Source organism: Phoca vitulina, unplaced genomic scaffold (assembly GCF_004348235.1).
Source record: "Phoca vitulina isolate PV1807 unplaced genomic scaffold, GSC_HSeal_1.0 scaffold6, whole genome shotgun sequence".
NCBI lineage: Eukaryota > Metazoa > Chordata > Mammalia > Carnivora > Phocidae > Phoca > Phoca vitulina.
The window spans coordinates 15,774,972-15,802,487 of NW_022589709.1; the positions used below are offsets into that span (position 1 = coordinate 15,774,972).

General features: G+C 39.4%; 1 protein-coding gene across 7 annotated transcripts in view; it reads right to left on the reverse strand.

The window, feature by feature from the left end:
* Positions 1-551: 551 nt before the first annotated feature.
* Positions 552-27,516, reverse strand: part of FBXW11 (F-box and WD repeat domain containing 11) — a 122,084-nt gene continuing 95,119 nt past the window's right edge. For 6 of the 7 annotated variants that reach the window (XM_032403707.1, XM_032403711.1, XM_032403709.1 and 3 more), the window contains 8 exons: positions 21,891-22,028; positions 18,494-18,612; positions 17,217-17,466; positions 14,421-14,539; positions 11,928-12,038; positions 10,935-11,013; positions 9,690-9,875; positions 552-3,133 (listed from right to left, as the gene is read on the reverse strand). In XM_032403707.1, coding sequence (XP_032259598.1) covers positions 9,714-9,875; positions 10,935-11,013; positions 11,928-12,038; positions 14,421-14,539; positions 17,217-17,466; positions 18,494-18,612; positions 21,891-22,028 — 978 coding nt within the window. In that variant the 3' untranslated portion in view covers positions 552-3,133; positions 9,690-9,713. Of the gene's footprint in view, positions 3,134-8,566; positions 9,087-9,689; positions 9,876-10,934; positions 11,014-11,927; positions 12,039-14,420; positions 14,540-17,216; positions 17,467-18,493; positions 18,613-21,890; positions 22,029-27,516 lie in introns of those variants that run through there. The other variant, XM_032403708.1, reaches the window with a different exon arrangement.

The following is a 27,516-nucleotide window of genomic DNA, read 5'->3' on the forward strand; positions in this document are numbered from 1 at the left end:
CACGTTACCAATTTGGTGGACTCATGGGGGGAGAGCCAGTTACCGGGAAACCTCTGCTACTACGCGGGACTTCGGAGCAGAACCCTGCACACGCAAATGGCATTCCGCCCGCTAGAGTCCTCAACCCGTGATGTGCGCATCTGCGAGCGTGGGAAACGGACGATCCCACGTCCGCCGCTCACAGGGGGCAGGCAGCAAGGGCGCTTCTCACACCGCCACCTGCTCCTTCGGGACCCAGAGGATCCGCTCACCCTCAGAGCCACTCGGGACACCAAAGGGGCCCCCTTCCTATTTTTCCAGTAACCCGGGAAGCAGTTAAGAACTTATGGGAAGCTAGCTCCCAGGTGCGGAGGTGAAAGCGAGCTTGCGGCGAAACACCCCCAGGCAGGCACTGGCATTCTCGCACACAAACCCCCCAAGAGCCAGAAAGCAGTCTGCTTTCAACTCCACTTTACAGAGCAGATGATTTTTTAGAACTACCAACTTTAATGGTACGTCAATGAATTACTGAAAGAACATAACAGTTTTTTGAAAAATTTCTTAACAGAGCATCAGAGTATTGCAACACTTTATTAAGAGTATTGGCTTTGAATTAGTAGCTGAAGTAACAATTGCATGAAGCCAGATTAGGTGTACTGCATAATACTCATACTTGATTTATTGACATTACTTAGCAATTTATTGGACAAAAGTCAAACTTTTTGTTTTTTATTAAGCACATTCCACAGTACAAAGCTGTCATGAATAATATCTGTACAATTTAACAGTTTCCATAGCTGTTCAGACACAAATTTATTTTAAACAGATAATTGGCAAACATAATTAATTACAAGTTAGAATTAGACTATCCCAGTGCTTTAAAACATTAATATAGCAGTAATTTACAGTTGCTCAATTATGGTTAGCAAAATAAAGTCCAGGGTACGGCTGGGAATTACTACTATAATCCCAGAAAGTCAGAATTCCTTGGGTGCCAAAGTCCCCTGCTATAATTTAGTAGGCACAATTCAAAGGTTGTGTGCATATTCGAAGGCCATGATCTCCCAAGGAACAAGAACTTCTATATTAAACATGCAAAAACAACAACAAAAAGTCCATTCGTTCAGAAGAATTGCCTCCTCCCCCCGCCCCTCCCACACCCCTGGGCTCTCCTAACCAGTTTGATATAAAGCTGTCATGTGGAGAGTGGTAAAAGTTAACTCACTTCCACAACCACTGTCAAGCTTACAACATCTACCTCACAAATAGAGATTTCCTTATTTTTTTTTTTTTTTACACTTGGAGACTCAACTGCTCAAAAATAGAAATTAATTTGGTAACATGTGGGAGGGAAGGATGTATTTTTAGAAAAGGAAAAAGAAAAACTAAAAAGCCAAGCCAACCCAAGAAACAAATCACATACACACACATTGATCCCCACACCGTTCTCAATGCAAAGGACAAAACAGAGCCCAGGGCCCTTCCCTTTAGTAGTAGAGTGTGCTTCCACGGGAAGAGGTTTAGTCAACAGGAGGTTCTTATTGGTCCTTGAAAATGTTACTGACATTCCTTAATCTTTGGAAACAATGGCAAGGGGCAAATCAGAACCTAATATCGAACAAGGGAAAAGGAGTGCCAACCGAATGCCAAAGTCTTTTCCGTGCACGGTCAGCGTGATAGTGCCATTCACACATTCGGGCTGCAGAGCACTTGGGAGTTTGGAGAACCTGCCGGGGCCACAGCAGCAGGTGACACCAGAGATGACGGGAATGGGATTCATGAGCTTGAAGCTTTGCACCACGTAGGAGTACCCTTCCACTGGAGGTGGGCCTCTGAACCAACCTGACCTGGTGTAACGGGCTCCAACATTATGAGCAGGCCTTGTTAACACCCTGGTGAGGATGCGACATCCATGCCAGGATGCATGCATTCCAGAGCCAAGAAACCCAGTCAATAGGGCCTTCTTGTTCCTCCCTTTCCAGGGTTACTAATGCACAGAATAATGATCTTTGACAGTAAAGTCAAATGAATACCATGGGAAGTGACCACCAGTACTCAGGAGTATTTATGACGAAAAGAAAAACAAAAAAATTTTAAGGTACCTCTCTATTATATATGCTACACAACGAATAAAACATTTTGTGTTCAACTTTAGAAATTACATTTTAAAACAAGATTCCCATTAAAAACACACACACCACACACATACACACAAAATGACAATGACAAAATAAAAATATCATATGAATACTGCAGGAAGGGTCCTAGGTAATCCACATCAACCCTGGTATCAGGTTCTTGAGCCCAGCCCATGGCTAAGTGCGAACACACTCTGTATTAGTGTCTCAGGCACAGGGGCCCTGACTCCAGCAACCTTGAGGTTAAACTGTTATGTACATTATATCTACATGCGGATACAGTATTTTAAATTAGGAGGCAAGCACACGTGTAAAAGTGTTACTCTACCAAATATCAGGAGATGGCTGGGGTACAGACAGAATAGTTAATAAAAGAAAAAAGCTATATTACCTGTTGGGAGATAATATAACCTGGCTTATAGTTCTTTAAATTAAAAGAAATTGGTACAGAAAGGAAGTATAATCCAAAAAATATTACTAAAACAATCCAGAGAAATTTTTCCATTGTCCAACATGTTCCTAATACAGGTCAGAATTCATAATGACTTGGACGGTCAAAAGGAGAATGCTAACTTCTGAAAAGGAAAGCCCTGGACATTCTGGGTAGGTGTTTGGCACCCAAAATTTCACCAAAGAAGAATGCTGTTTCTTAATATCAGACCAAAGTGCAAAGCAATATAAATTAGAGGCCAGTCTTCTCTTGATGGTCGATTTACTTCTGTAAAACAGACTGTACGTTCCTTTTATATGAACAATTTACATTTGAAGCATTAGATTTTTTTTTCACTGATGGGGGGAGGAAATGGGCTTCTGTTCTACTGGAAGTCGGTGAAGCTAAGGTATCCTTCTCAAAGTAGAGGCCGGAATCAGAGGTGAGAAATGTTGGTACTTGGAAGAGTTAGGCTGCTTTGCATCTACCCAGCGTCTAGAACCAATTCCAGCTTCATAACTCAGCTGTGAAGAACTCCCTTAGGCATTTGGTAGCCATGTAGCCAGTAGTTCAAGACTAGGAAACCCTGGGAAAACAAAACAAAACAAAACAAAAAACAAAGGGAGTATGGATGGATATTCTGGTTAGACATGGAGATATACACCACAGGCCGTCCACATCCACACAGACATGTACTTGTGCACACATGACATGGTACTGAGTTTTATAATCAGCATCAAAAATAAAAGCTGCAAGTTGTTCTGAGTGTAATACATACCAGGCATCATATTTATTTAAACCTTGCAACAATCTTATGAGGTAGAAACTATGATATCACTTGATGAATGAGAGAATGAAGGCTCAGAGACACTGCTTAGTTCAAAGCATTAGCCATTAAGGGACAGAGGGGACTCGAAGAGATGACTGACCCTATAACTTGTCAACTGTCAGTGCTTGCTACTAAACATTATGCATATAACAAAATATGCTTCATGTTAGATTTTATATTTAGTATTATCTTTTATGACATCCAGAGCCTACGAGGGCTGGTCTCGTATCTGCCTGAGAGCCCTCACCTATCACTGTAAAACAAAAATATGAAAAAGCTAGTAAATAAAGTATTCCTTCTAAATAGAATGCTAATCAGAAGTTACTTCTTTTTTAAATAAATCATTTATAAAAGGACAATACGGTGTAGAGGGAAAGACTACTGAACGTTACACATTGTTTTGACCATGACCTTGAGTCAGAAACACATTTCAGTAATAATCTCTACATTCATCTATGTAGATAAATACGTACACGCACACACGCACGCACATACCTAAACTTACCATTACTACATACAATGCAGGCTGACATTTTCTATTCTAAAATTCATCAAAACAAAGTCAAAATCCATTAAAATGATTTCACAGTCACTAATGGGTCACAATCCTTTCCAAACACAGCACTAAACCACTGGCCTAGAAGATTTAAAAGTTACCTTTATGTCTAAAATTCTCTGACAAAAAAAGAGAGAGGAGAGTGATTTTTTTAAAACTTGTGTGTTTTTTTAAAGGCAACTTCGTGAAAAGGTTGTCAATTTTCATAAAGATCAAGAATCCTTCTCAATGAGTTCAAGAGAGATTTAATTTCATTCACCGCTGTTTTCGCATGAAGGACCTTTAAGAGTATTATTGGTAAAATAGTAACGCCCACAGATAAGAAGCAGGCACTCTCAAACACTGCTGGTGGGAAAGTAAAATGACTTAACTCTTCTGGAGAGTAATGTGACTCTGTGCATCCGAGTCTTTAAACATCTTACCTTTTAACCTAGACACTGCAGACATTTCTAGAATTTATCCAATGGTAACGAAAGCAAAGATTATGGGTGCCTGGGTGGCACAGTCAGTTGAGCAACCGACTGCTGGTTTTGGCTCAGGTCATGATCTCAGGGTTGTGAGATCGAGCCCCCAGTCGGGCTCCGTGCTCAACGAAGTCTGCTTGAGATTCTCTCTCCCTCCCCCTTTGCCCCTCTCGCTCATGCTCTCTCTCTCAAATAAAGAAAATAAATCTTAAAAAAAAAAAGGCAAAGATTAAGCTAAAGAAATGGTCATGGCAATGTGTTTTATAACAGCTAAAAGCTGGGGGGAAATATACATACATAACAACAGGGCCTATGCAAACAACTGAATATTACCTTTGCCATTAGGAATGGTAATTTAAACAATACTGACATTATGGACATAGAAGAGTTTTGCAACAAATGAAAAAAAAAAGTATTTTAAAAACATGCACATTTCTCAGCCATAATTTTAAGAAGCCTGAAAGGACATATACAAGGAAATTAACAATGGTAAGCCATGAGTAGGAGTTTATTTTCTTCTTTTGGCTTATCTACTTATTCTAATTTCCTACTAATGATCATATATTGTCTTGTAATAAAAAAGAGAGCTACTGTATATATGAGGCTCTTAGGAGTTAGTAATTTTTAAAAAATGACTCAGCAAATAAATCTATTGCTAAACTTCCTGACACAGAAACACTCTTACCTTATATTTTAGGGTTGAATATTTTACTGCAAGGTTAAATCATCATTAGGGTAGTGTTTCTTATTATGCATAAATCTTACAGTATCACATGGTAATAATTTTTTTCATGTTACAATAAATGAAAAGAATTTGGAAAAGAGCAGTAAAATCTATAGAGCTGACTGCCAAGGTTGTCAAAAGTAATTCACTTTGAAGAGACAAACACATTTGAGGTTTCATTGTTTGTGCTGCTTAAAGAGCAGATAAGATTTTTCCATTGATTTATAATTGTGGATCATAACAAGGGCAGTTGTTCTGAGATTCCCAAAAAGGGGGCAGGAGGAAGGCCTAGAAGAAGTAACACCAGTTTCCCTTCCACCACAGCCAATGAGAGAAACACCACTGGCGATCATTATTTCATTTCTCAACCAAAGAAATCTTGTTTCAGGGCACTTAAAAGTAATACATAAAAGTTGTCCAATTTGTGAAAGTTTAGTTTACTATGTTCTAAATTTCATCTATTAAATATGCCAGAGAGGGGAAACATACTATGGATGTCTTGGATTTTATCACGTGCCTCTCTAAACAGAGTATAAAGACAAAAAACACGTATCAAAAATACAAAAGAGTTACGCTTAAGTTGTTCTCGGATACACCTATTCCCCTGAACCTATCCATTATTCCAGAAGCTCAGCTATAGCTGCAGTTGGCCATGTCCTATTTTACGTGCTTCCCTTATGTGGAAAAATAAAAGCAGAGGCAGGATGCAACTAAACCAATATGCAGATGAAAACGTATAGTTTAAGAAAAAAAAAGAATGAGGTTTAACAGAAGATGTGCAAGGCTTCTACACTAAAACCTGCAAAATACTACCTAAGAGAAACTGAAGACCTAAATAATAGAGAGATATACCATGTTCATGGATTGGAAGACTCAACATTTGTTAAGGTGTGAATTCTCCCCCAAAATGATATAATTCAATGAAGTCTTAATTATAATCCCAGCAGTCCTCTTCACAGATTTTGACAATCTAATTCAAAACTGAATGTGAAAACCTAAATAACCTAGAATAGTCAAAACAATTTTTTTAAGTTGGAAGATTATTATACACTATGGTATTGGCGAAAGAACAGCCACATAAATCATGGACTTAGAATAGAGTCCAGAAATTGACCTACAAATAAGGGGTCAAATGATTTTTGGACAAAAGTGCTAAAGCAAATTCTATGGGGAAAGGAATCAAATAGCGCTTAACAACTAGACAGCTATTAAAAAAAAAAAAAACAAGACCAATGACGTTCTCATCTCACACCATACACAAAAATTAACTCTAACTGGATCAAAGATATGCTGGTCCAAATAGTAATCACTACCTCCATGTAGCTATTTAAATTTAAAGTTAAGTAAGGTATAATTAAATACAATTAAACATTCAATTAAATTCAATTAAAATATAATTTGAAATTTAATTCCTAAGTCACACTGGCCACATTTCAAGAGCTCAATAGCCCCAAGTAGCTACTGACTACCAGAGTGAACAGTGCAGCTATAGAAAATACACACTCATCTAGTGACAGAAAGCAGGTCAGTGTTTGCTAAGGCTGGGAGGGGTCAGGCTTTGACTACAAAGGTGACAGAAGTGAACTTTTAGGGGTGATAGAAATGTTCTTATCTTGATTGTGGAGGGAGTTTCAGGGATTATACACATTTGTAAAAACTCATCAAATGGTACACTTTAAATGAGTACAATTTTTACAAAAATTGTACCTCAATAAAATTGATTTAAAAAACAACAACAGGGGCAGGGCAGAGGGAGACCTGTACATCTAGGTACCTGTCTATGTAGGGAACCTATCTAGTAGCTGACCCTGCCAGTTCAGATGACTTACTCCAATTTTTTACTGAGTTATATGTTTGCTGAAAATGACTGCAGGAATACACTATAGCTGTCACACGCTTATCTGTTTAAGGGCAAATTCTTATGTGGCCTAGGAGAAAAAACACAAAATAGGTCATTTCGGCCCCGGGTGTCACCTGCCCAATAAACACTTACAATACACTTACGCACTCTACTGAACACTGGAGTTCCACAATAAAAGGAGCTCCTCAGCCTTGGCAAGGAGACAGGCATACAAACTATTTCAGTATCAAATAATAAATTAAGTCAGATGAAGTACAGGGGCAAAGGTGGCGGTGTCTAAAAGCCATAATAACACACACAAGGGGAGGGAGATGGTAAAGCTCTGCATGATTATAATGTAATTAGAGAAAGAGAATTCAGTCTGGTTGCCACTCTAGGTTTTTGGAAGGGAGTAATGGGAGACTGGGACACGGGGAGGGTGGATAGTGAGGACAGAAGGTAACAGCTAGATGTTGAAACTCCTGTCAGCTAACTGAAGTAGTTGAACCTCAATCCTGAAGACAACAGGAAGCCAGTAAGGCAGAGGATGGCAGGGGCAGGGCTTAAGAAGATCCTCACTGAGAGCAGAACGGAGAGTTGGAGAGGGAAAAGAAAGACCAGAAGGGAAATCAGTTTTCATTTGGGTCCATTCCTCCTTCCCTGTATTTTCCTTAGGATTTCTGGGAAGGGAGGTTGAAGTGGGGAGGAGCAATCATTCAAGAGATCCTTGTCTTCTTCCTCTGTAATTCCCTATAATATCCATTTTAAGACTCGATTCAATAAATGTAATAATTCTGCCATAAGGGTTTTTCAGCTTATGAAGAATCTATCCAGAGAGAAAGCAGCAAGCAGATGGTCACTATCATGACAGATGGTATGAACACACTTGGGACCAGGGACAGCACCTATGTATGTGGCTTACAGGTCATTACTGCTCACCTCCCACACCCAGGCAGACATTGACAACCCGTCACAGCACCTATCCCTTTGGGGTCCATATAGGGTCCCAGAATCCTTCCAAAGGCAGTACTCCAGCCAGGCACAGCTGATCAAACTCAGCCAGCATGAAGAAAAAGCTTATTTGCCATTCCTGATGCAGACCCTTGGTTTATCACTAATAGATGGCACAGGGGCAAGACCGGAGGTCAGCAAACTTTTCCTCAAAGAGCTATATAATAAATATTTTAGACGCTGCAAGCCATATCGTCTCTGTGGCATCTATTCATCTCTGCCAATGAAGTATGAAAATGGCCAGAGGCAATATATGTAAACAAATGAGCATGGCTATTATAATAAAACTTTTTTTTTTTTTTAAAGATGTTGTTTATTTATTTGACAGAGAGAGAGATAACGAGAGTAGGAACACAAGCAGGGGGAGTGGGAGAGGGAGAAGCAGGGTTCCCGCTGAGCAGGGAGCCTGATGCGGGGCTCGATCCCAGGACCCTGGGATCATGACCTGAGCCAAAGGCAGGTGCTTAACGACTGAGCCACCCAGGTGTCCCTATAATAAAACTTTATTTATGGACACTAGAATTTGAATTTCACATAATTTTCATGTATAATGAAACAGTATTCTTCTTTTAATTTTTTTCAATTATTTGAAAGTGTAAAAAGCTATTCTTAGCTTGCTACGGTAGGGGAATAAAATCAGGCAGTGGAACAAATTTGGCCTCTGGCTGTAGTCGGCTTACCCTTGGGTAAGACAAACTTCCTGGACATCTGTGTTTTCGGTCTTAAGAGTCTTAAGAAATATTAGAAACAATGGTAACTTGGTGATCTAGGAACCCTATCTTTTCATCAAAAAGAATCTCACAATTCTGCACATAAACTTCCTTTACACTGTTAATATTTAATGGACGGGAAAATATGTAATGATAAAGAGCCACTAAGTATTAAGTAACATTTTAAAATAAATATGAATTTTATTAATCAGTCTTTACATACATATATACACAGTAATACAGATAAGTACAAACATATTTATTCCATCTGCAAAGTTTAACATGCACAGAATTTATTGGCCCCTTGCAAAATTTTCAGAGTTGGAAATACTGCTCCAGATGAACAGGGCCATCGGTTCCCAGGACACAGCCAAGTAAGGCTTCTCATCCTCTAGGTTGGACACCCTTAGTAATCAAAACATGCCATCATCAATGGTTACAATGGCTCTAAGTTTTCCTGTAACCAGAGCAAAGGGCTTTGCTTCCAGGGTACCTGTTGTGTCTAATGGATGAAGAACGGGTTTTAGGGCCTTTCTCAACAAACACCTTTCTTTGATCCCTCTTCTAGTGAACAGTGGTGGTGGGTAGATTATAACAGGGGCAGAGGGAGAATTTTGAGCGTTCGGTTGATGGTGATTTTTTCTTTTCAAGTAAAAGAACTGAAAAACAGGAAAGAGAAAAAGGAGATTCCTACACCCTAAAACAGAATTTGAATGACTTTACCTGCGTTAAATTGATATGACCTAGGAAACCATTTAGGAAAACAGTTTTAAAAAACAGGAATTACATTGTCTGCCAGTGTGAAAACCCCCAACATGTAGGATTCCAATTTCAACCTTATTTCAATGTGACTATAAAGATCTAGCCTGATACTGGAACTCTGCAAAGCTGAGGCAGCTAATAAACACTAACCACCTCGGTTCCTACCAACGGGGAACCCAAATCACAATGCTGCCCCAAAGGGAAGGTGAATTCAACGAGCAAGATTAAACATGGGGAGGTACTCACCTGAAACGGGTAAAGTGCAGACTGTTATCTGGAGATGTAAGTGTATGTTCTGGAGGGAGAACGGGTCTCGTTCTGGGCACTGGGAGGCACATTTAAGAAATCCCAAATCAAAATAGTGTCATCGTGGGAGCTGCTGATGATCTGAAATTCATCAAACTGCAGCCGAAACACGCGTCCAGAATGTTCCTGTGAAATGTAACAAACTGATGAGTAAAATGAGACCTTTACAATCCCTCAGATCTCACTATCAGTGACCTGGCACAGGCTGAAAATGCAGCTACTTATCCATGCTTCCTAAATAATGTTCCAGAGTTTACTGAGCTTTGTCCTTCACCCCAGGAGCAGATACTTTGGCTTTTCCTTCTAACCTTTTTCTTTGAATTAATCTTTGTATCTGAGATCCTGGCTCATTAATATGTCAAAGAAGAAAAACCATGTGATCGCTTCACCAAGGATCTTGGAAAGGTAAACAACAATATTAAATACCCATGCTTGATACACTGTAAAAAGCAGAGCCAGAAGGATAATGTTTTTAACATTACCAAGAACATCTATCTGAACCACAGCCAAAATCAAAATTAATGGTGAAATAGAAGCATTCTCATTAAAATCTAGAAGAAAACAAGAATGGCCCTAACCATAGTTCTGCATGTTCTAATCACTGCAAGAAGCAAAGAAACCAAAATCAAAGGTAAAGCTACTGAAAATAAGAACAATCTATCAGTATTTTCAAACAACTGTCTCTCATCAATGGAACAAAACCAACCTATTAGAAATAAAGAGCCTGCCAAAGTTGCTAAAGCAAGATTAACATATAAAAATAAAATATTTTTATATGCCAAAGCAATAATCCAGACAATATAGACTGAGGGGAAATTCCATCATAATAATACAAACATGTGCTGTATTATAAAAATATAATGTAACCAGATACCCACAATTAAGAAATCTCCCAAATCTACAGGAAGGAAATATTTTGTGCTCTATGAAGAAACCAATCCACCTACAAATGAGGATGCCTGCTTTCACATTTTAAGTTGTATTAATGCTCCTTAGGAAAGAGCTCACTGTAATGTAAATGTCAAGTATTCTCTGATTTTGGCTAAACAAAATGAACAAAATGGTGCATTTCTCTGAAGGCACACTGTGAGATACACAGCTTCCTTGTGATACACCTAGGCAGGGCTATCTGCAGGTAGCCATCCTCCAGCGCAAGAACCGCTCTCGTTTCAACAGATTACATACCACCAACGTGCGCAAACACAAAGTGCTTGCTGGGGCCCGAGGGTCCAGAGCAGCTTGCAAGTCCCAAACTTTAATTTTCCTAGAAAAGAAAAGGAAATTGCAATTAGTAGGAAAGTTACTATTTTATGTACTGTCAAGCACTTCCTTTGACAGAAAGGAGTGCATCTGAACTGCTACTAGAAAAGCGAATGGAAAACATGCTTATGTTTTTACAAGTTATTTAAACCAACGACACTCGATTTGGGAAAAAATAAGGACCTCCACATTCTCAGAATTGCTGAAACTGTGAAGAAATATTTTTTCAGGGAGACAAGAAAACAACTTCAGGCTATCTAAATTCAGTTCCTGACTTGATAATCTATGTCACCAAATTCATTAATCAGGGGGCTCTCTGGGGCTGAGTAGGTGCTGCTGACAGAAGCTAGGGCTCTCCATGAAATTCCAGGGATACCTTTCTTCAAACTAAGCAAATGCTCTAAGTTAATAATAGGACCATAAACAGACCAACTAGTCCATTTGTGAAGTATACATAAGGTCACCTTGAAAGGTTTACAGTTGCCATTTGCTCATTTAAAGTCATGAGGCTTTTTAAAGAGTATTTGTTCAATTAAACAAACGGGGAAAGGAAATGTATCACTGAAAACACACACACACACACACACACACACACACACACAGCTGCGCTAACTTAGGGCTAAGGCTAAGAACTGAATTCCTGCACAACCTAAGCTACTCCCAAAATCTACAATAATGGTTAAAAGTGTAAGCATAGGAGTTACAGAGGCTCTGCTACTGGAGGACTTGGGGCAAGACCAGTCATCTTTCTGGGCCTGAGTGGCCTCACTTGACCAGGCAGTGTAGTAACATCTGCCATCCGTCACCACAGGAAGGATCTAACACAGAACTGGCACATACATAGCTGCTGAATGTACAGCGCTTATTTTCCCTCTAGATACAGTGACAGCAGTGCATTTAAAAATCTGAAATACATACCCATCATAGGCCCCACTGACAATCCTCTTGTTATCAAACCGGATGCATCGGACCAATTCTTCATGTCCCTCTAGGACTCTTAAACAGGCACCACATTCGATATCCCATAGCCTTGGAAGTAAAACAGATCTCTGTGAAACAACTTCCCACACATGATTCACACTATCCTTGAGTTCCTTTTATCTGTTCCATACATGATTTTCACTCTCCTGTACTTCTTTGTTTCTATCTCACTCCCAGTCCATGCTATCCACGTAGAAAGATATGTATGTACATTTATACCATTTGTATATTTTAAAGCACTAATTTGGGGGGCAGCTGGCTGGCTCAGTTGGAAGAGCATGCGACCCTTGATCTCAGGGTCATGAGCTTGAGCCCCACGGTGGGTGTAGAAATTACGTCAATAAAAAAAAAACAAAAAACAAAAAACACTAATTTGGATAGAAGCCTTACTTCTCATTATATTTCCTTATTCAGTTTTTTTAATCACATGCATGTATTACTATTTAAATAAGATCAACAAATAAGAAACTTCAATTAAATTTAGTTCCTAGGCATTCTCTTGATGTCTGAATTGATGAAACCATGTAGCCAAATGGTCTAACAAGGACTTTTCCGGGGGAGGCACGGATTACAGGCAGTAAAGAAGAAAAGGCATGTATGTGTGTGGGTCAGGGGAGGATATAATATGTATAGCCAGGGGGGTTAGGCTTCCACCCCAGGCACTTCTGGCCTGGAATCCATGAGGCCCACTGAAGTTAGAACCAGTGCACCAGCATGGTGGCCTTTCTCTCCTGATGAGGCTTAGGGACACCCCTTCTAGATAATCCTGCATACTAGGGTTGTCCAGTTTTTGAGGTCACAATGGGAGCCTCTCATTAGGTATAAGAAGTGTCTCAGAAATATAAACCCGTAGGGGCGCCTGGGTGGCTCAGTCGTTAAGCGCCTGCCTTCGGCTCAGGTCATGATCCCAGGGTCCTGGGATCGAGCCCCGCATCGGGCTCCCTGCTCGGCGGGAAGCCTGCTTCTCCCTCTCCCACTTCCCCTGCTTGTGATCCCTCTCTCACTGTGTTTCTCTCTGTCAAATAAATAAATAAAATCTTTAAAAAAAAAAAAAAAAGAAATATAAACCCATAGACTACATCCAGCCTTTTTCTTGATATATGATTTATATACAATAATTCTGAAAACTGAGATTTTTACATTTTTCTATTACTGATTTTTCTACATTGTCTGCCAAAAGAAATCATAGCAAACTAACATTTAGAAAACAAAGTTAGCAAACTAATTCTGTAACAACCTTTTCTTAGCCTCTCTACCAGTAGCTCTTACCATCCACCCCGTGAGTATTTGAGCACAGCCAGCCTCAGCAAATACTCTCATCAGTGTCAGTGATGATGGCTTCTTTAATCTACTGTGAACAGAGCCATTCAGCACTGCCACTGACTCCAAAGTGGCCCCCTCTATAAACTATAAAGGAATATACATTACTACTCTGTAAAACCTCAGAGAGTCCAGTGAGAAAATTAAGGACTATCTACTGCTGAAATAGTTAAGTAATACAAAGTGCGAAGATTCAGGTTCTCACATGACTTGCAGAATACCTTAAACCTTAAAATGATAAAAGAAAACTCACAGCAGTTTTAGCTCTATTGTTGTGGTTTCATTCCCTCCTTCCTTCCTTCTTTTAAAAATTATCTTGAATCCAATCTTTATTTTACCCAAACATTAAACAATTTGGTTATAAAACAGCTACTGGCATATGTTAGGACAATGGGAAAATGACTAAAGATTGATGAATAGATATTTAAGAGAAGTTTTTTTTTTTTTTTTTAAAGATTTTATTTATTTATTTGACAGAGAGAGACACAGCGAGAGAGGGAACACAAGCAGGGGGAGCAGGAGAGGGAGAAGCAGGCTTCCTGCTGAGCAGGGAGCCTGATGTGGGGCTCGATCCCAGGACCCTGGGATCATGACCTGAGCCGAAGGCAGACGCTTAACGACTGAGCCACCCAGGCGCCCCTAAGGGAAGTTCTTAATAAATAAAATGTTTAAGGATAGTCGTATTTATTAGAAAGCAAGGTCACTGAGTGCTGGAAGGAAAAAAGGGAGATAAAATGCAAGCCAGAACAAGAGTGGAGATTCTGTAGCACAGTCTTTGCACGAGACAGATAAATAAAGTACACTCCTCCCAGCTGTTAGTGAGGGAGACAGGAGCTATAAGTAAGGGAAAGTTGAGAATCAGGCTAGAGCGTCCTCTGTTCTGAGGGTTTCTGGTATTAAGGGATCTTGGGTGGAGCTGATGTTTAAAACATGTGTACTGGCGGAATCAGTTTACCCGCTTCAGTATGCAGAGCCAAACAGATTAATAAAAGTTTCTCTTATTTGAAGTATCCCCAAAGGCTCGGAGTCCTTCAAACATCAGGACTGGGAGAGGAGTCAAAAATATGGCAAAAATCGACCTGCCCTGTCAGCACACCAACTTCTACCCACCTTATGGTATTATCTGATGATCCGCTAACAACCAGCCGATCCCTGTATTGGAGACAGGCAATGCCTCGCTTGTGCCCATTCAGAGTACGAACAAATTCACAGGTACTCGTGCTCCAGACCTGTAGAACAGATTAGCAATATTTTAAGAAAATGCAGAAAAGTCCCCTCACAATACACCTTTTAAAAAAAATCAGAGCTTCTAAGAATGACCAAAATACTTGACTATGAAATATGGTTCGGAGGCTGGGGGACAGATTGGCCAGCATATAGTTTTCTTGGCTGTGGAGTGATAAAACAGGAATGAAACACAGAGGGAAGCTGTGAAGTCTCCAAACCTTGAGATATTCACAAAGAGAACATCTCCTGGATGGTTCAGACATTCACTTGCCTAGAAGGAAGAGTGTGGGCCAGATTTTATGTTTTCATGCCAGCTGACATGTCAAATCCAATGTAACTGATGTGAAAAAGTTTCACCTTTCACATCCTCCTCTTTTCCAGCATAGTTTCTTGAACAGCTCCATTTGTTTTGACACATCACTCCTAATATTATGTATGTGGAATAAATAATCCCTCTTTTGTGAAACCATCTGCAAGACTTAGATGTTCACAGACACACTTAATATATTACAAGCCAAATAAGGAGATGCAAAGCAACCAAAGTGCCCTGAATTACTTTACCAGCTGCATTTGTAGTTGAAGAAGATAACTAGATATCCACATGCAAAAGAATGAAGTTGGACCCCTAACTCACACGATACACAAAAATTTAATTCAGAATGGATCAAAGGGCTAAATGTGAGAGCTGAAACTATGAAACTCTCAGAAGAAAACACAGGAGTAAATCTTTGTGATCCTGGATTAGGCAATGGTTTCTTAGACATGACAACAAAAGCACAAGCAAAATACAAAAAACTGATAAACTGGACTTCATCAAAATGAAAGTCATCTGTGCTTCAAAGAACACCATCAAGAAAGTGAAAAGAGAACTCACAGGATAGAAGAGAATATTTGCAAATCATTTACCTGATAAGGGACTTGTAACCAGAACATATAAATAACTTTTACAACTAAACAATAAAAAAAAAATCCAATTTTTTAAGTGAAAGATTTAAATAGCTGTTTCTCCAAAGAAGATATAAAAATGGCCAAGAAGCACTGAAAAGATGCTCAATATAATTAGTCACTGGGGAAATGGAAACCAAAACCAGAGATACCACCGCACAATTACTAGGATGGCGGTAATAAAAAAGACAGACAATAACAGGTGCTGGCAAGGATATGGAGAAACTCTCCAGGCTGATATTATGCATCAGCTATTTTGTAAAAAGGCCCGAACCCTCTTGACTTCCAGGCAGTGATCTCGTTCCAATTGCTGTGACTGAACGGTGAGTCAATGACGGCATACAAACCCTACTTGTCCAGCTTCCAGACCACTGAATCTAAAGTTTGATGCCACCTTTGTGATTTGTGGGGCTAGGAACTAGACACTAGAATGCTAACTAGTGCTGCTTACAAAAAGGTTTTTTGAGCCAAATCCAAACACTCACACATTGCTGGTGGGATTTTAAAATGGTGTAGCCACTTTGGAAAGAAGTTTGGCAGTTCCTCAAAATGTTAGACCCAGAATTACCTTCAAGAGAACTGAAAATTTATGTCCGTGCAAAAACTTGTACACAAATGCTTATGGCAGCACTATCCATAACAAATAAAAAGTGCAAACCACCAAAATGTTCATCAACTGATGAGTGGACAAATGGAACGTGGTACATCCACAATGGAATTTCATTCAGTCATTAGAACGAGAATGACGTACTAATACATGCTACAATGTTCATGGATGAACCGTGAAAACACTACACTAAGTGCAAGAAGCCAGACAGAAAAGGCCACATATCATATGATTACATTTATATGAAATGTCTAGCAGGGGCAAGTCCATGGACAAAAAGTAGATTAGTGACTGCCAGGGACCAGGAGAAGAGAATGGGGGTTGACTGTCAATAGGTATGAGGTCTTTACAGAGGGCAATGAAAATGTTCTCAAACTAGTGATGGCTGACACTGTGACTATACTAAAGGCCACTGGATCACAGGCTTTAAATGGTGAATCTAATGGTATGTGAATTATATCTCAATAAAGTTGTTATAAAAACAGAACTAAAATTTAAAAAATATGGATACTGCTATCAGTGCATCTACCACATCCTATGAATCACCCTAGACTACAACTGTTTGTCTCATGCCTGCCACCCACCACACGCTGAGCTTCTTGAAGGCAGGAATGTGTCTTATTCATTATCGTATCTGCAGCATCCAGCCCAGGGTCTATGGCATGGCAGGTTCTCAAAATTAAGTGAATAATGAATAAATCAAATCTCAGCTCTGCCACTAACTCACTGTGTGGTCGGCCCAGTTCTTCACTCTCTGAGCCCCCTCTGTAAAATGGAGGCAATACCTACCTCAGCAGAGTGCTAGAAAAGATGGAGTGACATAGAAATGAAAATCTCCTAGCACACAGCACATACTCCACACGTTAGTTCTCTTCCCCTTAAAAATGTGATCAACAGTGTCATTTCATGCAATAGAGGGCCGCTCTGTATCCTGGACCCATGACCCTTTCCTCCTATCTTGCCTATGATTCCAGAAGCATGGAGAATGGGATTGCCTCAAGGGATCAAGCACAAATGGAGGAGAATAAAGATCTTGCCAGGTACCAGGTTGGTAAAAGCCACCTCTACTTTCTCTGTGTTCTAATAGGGACAGGAGTAAGCAGAGTTATGATGGAAAACACACTCACTTTGATGGTTCTGTCACCAGAGGCAGACACGATGTATTTATCATCAAAGTCTACTACATTGACAGCAGCGCGGTGGCCAACCAGGACACGGCGTAAAGTGATATCGGTGGCAGAAGCCATGTCCCACACAGCAATGGAGCGGTCCTTGGAACAGGTCACCATCAGTCCATTGCTGAAGCGTAAGTGCAGTACAGCCTCATTGTGGTGGATCAATGTGTTCAGAACTTCACCCGTGTTCACATCCCAGACTCTAGATGGGAACAGAAAAGCCCAATGCGTTATTGTTAAGACAACCAGGAAAAGAGTCCAGCGTCTGTACCCTGGGCCCATTCTTAGTAGGAGGCTGGGGAGGTGTAAGCTTCACTTGTATTTGATGACTGGGATCTGACACCTAAGATCATGCTTAAAAGGAGCCCCCAGAAGCAATTATTTGATTTGCTGAGAAGTACTGAGAGGGTTTCAAAAAAGGAAGGCCAATCCTGGCTCTGCCCAGGTTTCGGTTTATTTAATGTTAGGTATTCAGGGACAGTGCCTGTAAGCTTGTGTTGAGGACAACAAAAATGATTCTTCAAGTAGGTGGTCTCTGCAGGGAGTCTGAGATGACAGGGGGAAGGCGGCTTGGCAGCTGGGGAACTGAGGACAGTTTCCAAGCTTAAGGTTCTTCTTGACCTTTGACAGGCCTCTGAGTCTATTTATCCACTGCAAACTAGAGACTGTAAGTCATGACATCTCATCAATTTCCACACTCATCTATTTACCCAACTGTTTTATGGACAAAGCCAGTATCCCTACTGCTTCATCCACGACATACAGGGTTCTCAGGGGCAGCCCTTTCATGTCATAGCTTTTCTGTAAACCCAATCTCCCAAGAGGACAAGTTCACACAGAGCAAAGGAGGAAAGACGCAGGCTTATATGGCAAAAGTAGGCCTAAAAGCACCGAGTCCGAGAAAGGATACTAAGCATGCTGGTGACTTTTTCAAATGTCTGGAGCATGGTCTCCCAGGAAAAAGCTAGTCTAACACTAGGTAATGTGCTTTTATACGAAAAGTACACTGCCATCTCTATAACATACAGCAACAGGAATAGGACCTACTTAACAAAAGTAGGTCTTTCCAGCCTACTTTGTTCAAATAAACCTACACCTAAAGTGGTTTTGAAAATACAGCATGCAAAAACATATACAAAGTATGTGTGTGCTTATCCCAGAAAAGGGTGCAATCTCAGTCTTCTCATGGAAGATATGTAAGTTCAGACCAGTGAAGCCAAATCACTCACCTCACTGTAGAGTCTGAAGAACCAGTCACAATGACACGTTCATCATACTGGAGACAAAGGACAGAGCCAGTGTGTCCTGTTAACACTTTCAAACATTCCAAGCTGGTTTTATCCCAAATCTATTGAGACAAGATCAACCACAAACAGTGATTTAGTATATCACATTCTGATAAATGTGTTTGTCTCTGAACCATAAAATAAAACAGACCTGTGTTATGGTAAATAAGAGCAGTTAAACTTCAAACAGGTGGAAAATGACAAAAAGGAAGAGGCCATATTGAATAATTTCCAAAATAGATGTACTATTTTGCTTACTTTGTCCCTCTAACGATCGTACTCATTATACTTTACAGCGTTATAAAGGGAATTTTTAAACTCTGAAAAGAGTTGGCTCACCCTCTGGAAAACAATGTGACAGTATCTATTAGGAGCCTTTAAAAATGCATACCCCTAACCCATTATGTTTATTGACAAAAATTTTTAAATAAAAAATGTTTGACATTTCAGAAAAATTTCAAACTAAACTATGAAAAGTTTTTAATGAGAGAACAGAATGCTTTATTACAGTAATGGTTTTTAAAAACCAGAATAAAAGCCATCTATATAGTGACATAACCAATATGCATATTTGAAAAAGGAAAAATAGAGAAGAAAATGTTAATAATAGTTGGTTTTGTTCTCTGAGTGCTCTTTTTCTCCCTTTTGATCTTTCCAGTATTTTCCAAGTTTTCAATACTGTCCCTATATAATGGGGGATGGGAAATCATTTTCTTTTAAAGATTGGATTGTTAAAAATAGATTGTGTGGACTTGTTTCTTCCCTTGTAAAATAATACTATCATGATTTACAGCATCCCTCAAGTTTACTGCAAATAGCCAAGATATAACAAGTGCTACAGACATTTAACCATCTTTCTACAAAAGCAAGACCTATTAGAACAGGTTATTTTGAAAGAGTGATTAGTAGGGCACCTGGGTGGCTCAGTCTGTTGAGCATCCAACTCTTGGTATCAGCTCAGGTCTTGACCTCAGGATAGTGGGTCTGAGCCCCACATTGGGCTTCATGCCCAGTGTAAAGCCTACTTTAAAAAATTTTTTTTTTGAAAAAGTGATTAGTGATCCAGGATTGGTACAGAATGAAATACAAAAGGTTTCCAACCACTGGTCTAGATGATCTCTCTAAAACACACGTCTGCTCTACTGTTTATATCATAAATCAAATGCATGCCTATTTTAAATTAAACATGGTATGCCTCTATAAATAGAATTCTTTAGAAATACATCGACTGTAAATGAAATGTAAGCCCATGGCCAGCCTACACTTTGACAAGGTCCTTACAAATCATTCTTATCTATTCCTTAAAGGATAGTTGCCAAAATTATTATTAATTACATTAATTAACCTGTGGCCACAGATTATCAGGGCTATCAGTAAGTATGACATAAAAATAGAGTTCTGTGGTGAAATATGTTTTGGAAGTCGGGAAACACTGGATGTCTCTACTGCAGACCTTCTCAGAGCCTTTCTATGCTACTCTATCCTGTGAATTTCTATGAAGGAGGTACAGCACGCAGTCAACTTGAGGACAGACCAACAGAAATTATCCAGAAAAGACGGGGAGGGGGAAAGATTGGAGAAAATGTAAGACAATATCAAAAGATCTAGCATTTATGTAATTAGAGTCTCAGAAGGAGACAGAAAGAAAATGGTGCAGAAAAAATATGTGAAAAAATAATGGACAAAGACTTTTGAAATTTGGTGAATGAAAGACATAAATTTATAGATTAAAAAAGCTCCATGAAAGACTTCCTAGATATGACATCAAAAGCATAATCCATAAAAGAAAAAAATGCTACATGACACTTCATCAAAATAAAAATCTTCTGCTCTGTGAAAGATATCCTCGAGAAAATGAAAACACAAGACTGGAAGAAAATACTTGCAAAACATACCTAAAAAAAAGGACTTGTATCCAGAATATGTAAAGAACTCTCTAAGTTCAATAATACGAAAACAAAGAACCCATTTTAAAAATGGACAAAAGATCTGAATAGATACTTCACCAACAAATACACAGATGGGAAATAAGCACAAGAAAAGATGCATGTTATCATCAACCATTGGGGAAATGTAAATTTAAACCAAAAGGAGGTGTGTCTACATACCTATTAGAATGGCAAATATCAAAGGAAAAAAAATTGAGAATACCAAGGGCTGCCAAAGTTGCATAAAAAGGGGAACGCTCATTCATTACTGATAGGAACATAAAATTTGAAAACCAGCTTGGCCATTTCTTAGCAGGTAATACATACACTTACCATGAGTCAGTAATGCCACTCCTATGTTTTTATTCAAGTGAACTGAAAACCTATATTCTCACCAAAACTTGCATACATATTTATAGTGGTTTTATTCATAATTGTGAAAACTGGAAACATGGACGTCCTTCAACAGGTAGATGGACAAACACACTGAGGTACACCCATAAAGTGGATTACCACTTGGCGACAAAAAGGAATCAACTATTGCTAAATGACAACTCTCAAATGTACCATGCTAAGTATAAGAAGCCAGACTCAAAAAGTGAGTCCATTTTTATAGGACAGTCTCTAAAATGCAAAATTATACGGGCAGGAAAAAAAATATTTTAAAAAAAGGCCAGCGCCAAGGGGGAAGAATTAAACACAAAGGGGCTGAATAAGGGAACTTTGGGGGATAATGGAACTGTTTTATATCTTGATTTTTGTTACGGTCACACAATTTTTTGTGCTTGTCGAAACTCATAAAACTTTACACCAAAAAGAGCGAATTTTCCTGTATGCAAATTATAACTTTAAAAAAAAGTTAAAAAAAAAAACCATGATGTTTTCTTAAATATGAGAAAATAAGCTACAAACAGTATAAAACAAAATCTGTCAGATCAGCTGCCAGACATTAAACACAGAGAAATGATCCAGTTTATCTACTATCTATTGAAAAGTGAATTAAAACATACAAATATAAATTGCTCTATCATTCTTTTGTGTTATCATCTGAACCTTTGTCAGCACCCATAAAGGGTAATGACTTTGATTTACAGGCAAGTTAGCAACACTTCCACCAGCTAGCAAAGTCAGCAAGAGCCCTGTGATACTGAGATATTTTCAATGTGCACCTAAACACAGAATACAGAATGTGAATGTGCTTAGAGAAGGATAAGAAGTGAGACAATCCAGGGGTCTGGTGTTAGTATAGGGAAATACTCTGGCTCTAGTTTTTTTAGAACCACACTGACGGCTGCCAAGATGGAGTGGAACAGATAAAAAACAATCTGGAGTAAACGGAGGGATTCGGTGATACAGTGTCTAACACATAACCACAGTTCTAAAAATAATACATACAAAATACAGTCATTCACCTTAATAGAATTATCTCGTAGGCCACTGATAATTTTTTCATCATCATACTGTAAACAGTAGACACCTTTACTATTTTCAGAGCGGCACTGAATCCTCTGCAAGTTGTGTCGTCCACACCGCCAGTTAGATTCTATAGTCTAGGGGGAGAAGGAGGAAACAGATGAGTTTTTGTGAATCAACTATTCTATTAGGCTTCAGACTTTAGTGTTGCTTCCAGGAACAGCATACCAGATACCCCATCTTGGTCTGCATAACTGTCTGTGGATAGGAATCATGCTCTTTTCCAAGTAAGACATTAGCCCAACAGTGTTTTTTCTCAAATGCTCCCTGTCTGGCAACCGTCATAGGATTTCCAATGAGTTTGAGTTGGGTTTGAAAAAAAATAGCCTAGACAGAACTCAATATGTTTAAAGAATGCCTTTTGCACCCAAAACATACAAATAAACAGTAACTCACTGGGTCATTCTCTAATGCCAATTAAAACATTTTAACCACCAACATTAAGCATATACTGACAATCTATGTATCCATCCAAAGCACTGTCTTCTTCATTGAGAAAAGATATTGAACAACCATCACATGCCAACTACTACAGAAAGAAATTTATTTGGCATCTACTTTTAATCTTCTACCAGACTGAAAGGTCCTTAAAATAAGAATGGCACATTTCTGCCCTGGATTCTCATTCTTTCATCATTCATGTAACATTTACCGAGATGCTACATTATTCCACAATACTGACTGTGCTAGGTGCTGGGGATGAAAAGGACAGGAAGCATACTGCTTTCAAGGGAGCTACCACTCGAGGCACACAGGTATCTGGAATTGGATATACTCTAAACATGTTTATTTGGCTAAACGATCCACACATTAACCTTGGAAGGATGTTCTTATTGTTTCCCTTTTGCAAACATGGAAAGAGTTTAATTTCCTGAGACCACAAAACTAGTAGCTGGACTAGCTGGAAAATATACCCAGTTCTTCCTGACACGGAGTCCATGTTTTCCACTAAAATATGCAGTGTCTATAAAGAAGTATAGTCCTAGCTACTGAGGCAGTGAACATAGAGCATAGGATCAGTAACAATTCCAGATAACATATGAGCGCCAAATGAGTGATTAAAACTCTAAGTGCTGTAGGACACTTACATGAGATAAACAGCGCTATGTACCATGTACTATGGCTTCACACCAGGGGGCAAAGTTTAATGAGAAAGTGGGTCATGCCCAGAGCACTCGAAGACCTAACCCTTGGTAGTGGATATGAGGCATTTTCAGGATCAAAGGACACTATTTCTACTAAGAAAAACCAAAGTGTAAACTCCAAATCCTGGAAATTAGGGGGCAAACCGGACTAAAATAATTGGTTACACCCAAGTTCAGGATACAGTTCGAAAGATTATCTCTGAGTAGTTAGTTATCTGAGTAGCTAAAAGTTTATTAGTTGCTTTGCCAGAGAAAAGTGACAAATCTCAACTTCATTCACGATACGCACTTAATTACTGGCTCTGCTGACCTCTAACAAACTGTATTTCCTCTTACATTGAAGGCAGTATGCTTCTGTGTGCTCTAAAATGTTAAAATGTTCTGAATGTTATGTGCCAGGTACTATGCTTTTGTAACACTACGCTATGTGTTTTAAATATTGTATAGCTAATTTAATCATCACAACTCTGAAGCCGAAATTATTGTCCTCATTTCACAGAAAAAGAAATGAAAGGCCGGAGATGGTGATATACATATGCCTAAAAAGGAAAATGTTCCATCATTTGTGGTCTTTGTACTTAGCACAGGAGCCTGGAAATCTAATCCCTGCCCTCAAAGAGCTCCTATGTACAGCCCTGAGAGAGGGCAGAATCACATATGTCCAACACCCATGGGATGAAGGTGGGGCCATGGAGACACGAGGAGCGAGAGAACGCTCATCTGCCCAGCTGCTACCAAGTCAGAGCTTCTTAGGCAGCGTCATCATTTCTAGTTAAGTTTGTAAAATGTGAGAAATAAAAGCACATTCCAAAACAAACAAAAGAAAATAATTCACCCCACTTCTGCTACTGCTACTGACATAGATAACAGATCTGCCTGTATAAGCAACTTTTTGAAAAGGGGTCCAGAAAAAAAAAAACTTACTTAAACTGAACTCAATGCTTAAAATCATTTAGAGAACTAACATATTTTTAGATAGTGCCTGAGCCACCTCAGCAAGCTAAGTATACCAGGAAAACGCTGACTTAGGAGACAGATGTATTGGTAACAAGTCTTATTCGTGGCCAGTGACTCCTGGCAGTGGTTACTGATGTTCGTTCGGGCCACACCCTACAAGGGCCCAGAGTTGCTGCAGAATGCATGACTCCATATAAACCCTAAGTATTACAAAGCTGACTATGTAATATATCTTACACATATATATTGGATTATTTTTAAAATTCATATAGCTGCTTTTAGTTATAAAACAATCGCTTTAAAATATTATTGAATCAGTAAGTAGCTTCGTTACTCTATAGGTTTCAATGCAAAGGAGAAGTATATTAACTATCACATGGGAGACTGAAAAAAATAATTTAATGTAAAAAGAGGAAGTAGAGGAATCCCCATACCAAAAAGAATTTCCTACATGCTCTCCCCCTCTCCTGGAAAATGTTTTCTAGAACTGGGTGACTTGATTACAGTCTTTTACTGGACCTAAAAACCTAAAGATACAGCAGAGAGGACTGAAGACAAGCTGGGCTGAGGCAGTAGTCAGCCTGGGGTGCACACATTCCCGGAGAGTCTGGACAGAGAACCACCACCCGACGTGAAAGCCTGAGCCATACCCTTGATCTCTGGCCCTCAAACAAGAAGCAGAGGCCGGAACCTCTCAAAAGCTCTGCTAGGTAACAGGCTCTTCTTCTAAGTTGAATGGAAGTTAAGAAATAGGAAATGGCTTAGCTTCTCAACATTCAGAAAAGAGACTAATTTTCTAAAATACAATTCTGAATTTTAAAAGCAAAGGACGGCCAGATAATTCTTCATGGGTCATTTTAGGAAGCTCCCACTTAGGCCTGTGTTAAAAAAAATTATTAGGTTCCTGAATCCCCAAACACTTGTAGTTTGTTTCAAAATGCCAAGAAAGGGACACTAAACCAGTTCAGGGAGCTGATCGTTTTGCTGAACACCAATCTCATGTAATTCCTAAAACTTCACTCTTCTCAATTGCCCAGGCCACCCACAAAGGAAAGCAGCACTTCCTGCTGACTGTGCCTGCCCCAAATACTACCTACCACCATATTTGACGACCTCAACTCTTACTAGAATGCTTATAAGCCAGGTATTTATTTACTTATTTATTTAACTTTACATAAATAAATAAATAAATAAATAGGCCTTTAAAAATGGAAGACAGCCCACTGTGGTATAGAAAATACCTAAGTCAGTTAGCAGCTTTGGCAAATGAGCTGGGACTGTCTGAGCTGCAGTTTCCTCCTCTGTAAAATGGGAAAAATAGTATCTACTTCCTCAAAACTGTTTTAAGGATCAAGTGAGATTACATATGTAAAGTGCTCGTCACAGTGCCTCACATGATAGCAGTGATGCTCTTCCTTGTCTGCGGAGAACACGGACCAAAAGGAGTAGGCCATGACCAAAAAAAAATCTTCTCACCAAAATGTCAGGAATGGCTGTCTCGGTCTAGGCTGATACTTAACGCTGCTAGCCCCGAGCCCTCCCTAACCATTCCCAGGAAGAGGCTCAGCCTTCCAACGCAATTCCACTTCAACTCCAGCAGCAGGGATCTAGGGCATACACAGGTGTACCTCTTTAATTATGCAGATACCTGCCACTTCACTCAGACATCATGTGATATGGCTACTGTAGAGGAATATTTCGTGTTTTTGAGAACTTGTAAAATCCCCTTACCCTGTGCAAATTTTCAAAATACTGGGAAAGTAGCCATGATACACAGAGTATACAGCGGCATTTAAATTGGCAATAGAGTGAAAACAGATGTCTGAGTATGGAGGAATAACATTATTTTTAGAAGCCTAAACACAACTGGGTGGGTGGGCAAGTTTCAGCATTTTCTGGTCAGGACAATATTAATATCAAGTTTGCAAACCACAAAAAAGCTCCCCACTTTCCCTGAATAAAATGTGGTTTATTAAAAGGTGCGATACAACACACCATCATCTTACCAGTGGTCTATTCCAAGGAGAGTGCTTCAAAGGCTTTAATCCAGTGAATAAAAAGAGGGAAAAGACATATTACATGAAAGAGTTTGCCACTACTCCAAGATGGCAACAGAAAAAAATCCAAGTTCAAGACAGAATTCTGATTGACTGGAGTCTATTATAACAACTTGCATCTCTCTCCTGAGAGACGCTGGGGGGGAGAGGGGGGGCATGAAAAGAGAATGAGCTTTGGACTAAGAATCTCAGTTTTGATTAATTTGAGGGTTAAATTAAATCATTGTAGCAAAGCACCTAATAGTAAGCTCACCAGTAACAAGAAGAACAACCGAGACTCTAGATAGTAGAGGAAATATGGCTGCTTCCTTTAGGAATGTGCCTCAGTCTTTCCAGGAATTCCTTCTCACCTCAGAGGTACTCTAAACCCTCTCTTCTCTCTGTGTGGCAAGAACACCCATGAGAGATGAACTTTCGCAGAAAGCTAAGAATTCTAATTTATTCTCCCAGACTTCATCTCTCACATCTTTATTTCCTGAATAATGGGGATTGGCCACACTAAGCTAGATTCTCTACTTCTTTCTTAAAAATTAGCCAATTTCTGTAAGTCACTGTGGAAGGGCAAGGTCATCTGCTCATCAAAGTCAAATCTGGGAATGGACAGATGACAGAAGCCAGTACATGAAATAGAGCTGTCAAAGCAGAGCAAGAAAAAGAAAGAGAAAAAGGTGTTGTGAATTGGCAACTTTGCAAAGCACATGGTAACCACACAGACTCTGCAGCTGTGTATGGGCAACTGGGCAGGGGGCACAAACATCCACTTAGCATTCAGGGGGTGTAATTTATCTTTTAGCAATGTGCTTAAAACCCTTTTAAAATACTACCTTTCCCATAACTGGAACTAAAATAGGCCAATTAATTTTATCTTAACTCAAACCCTTTTTTTCAAGGATGCTGAGTACTCACACCACTGGGGAAAGATGAGAAGATCACCTTGCAAAGTCCATAGGCATGCAACAACATACCTCTTTCTCCCTCACTTCTTGAATTTTCCAACTTTGAAAATGACAAACAACAACACTAAGCCTAAAGCTAGACAGATCTCAGTTAAATTCCCATCTCTTCTCTTAGTCTTAGCTTCCCCTTGTTACAGATGGGAATAATATGTACCTTGTAAGAATTAAATGCAATAATCTATGTAAGTCACCCAACACAGTTCATGGTATACTGCAAAGGCTCAAAAGAGGGTACTGTAATTATTATATTCCGCCATAAGAGTTTCATACCAGCCATATGGTCAAGAGCCAAGCCCTTGAGTCTCCATTTGTTTGATCCATAGATCACTGACACAACCCTTTACATGTGCATCCACCCTGGACAGAGTAAAACATACTCCCAAAACAGAGGTAAAGAACTCTATTTTGATGAGGTACCAGTGATCCATAATACAGAAAGCTGTATTAAGT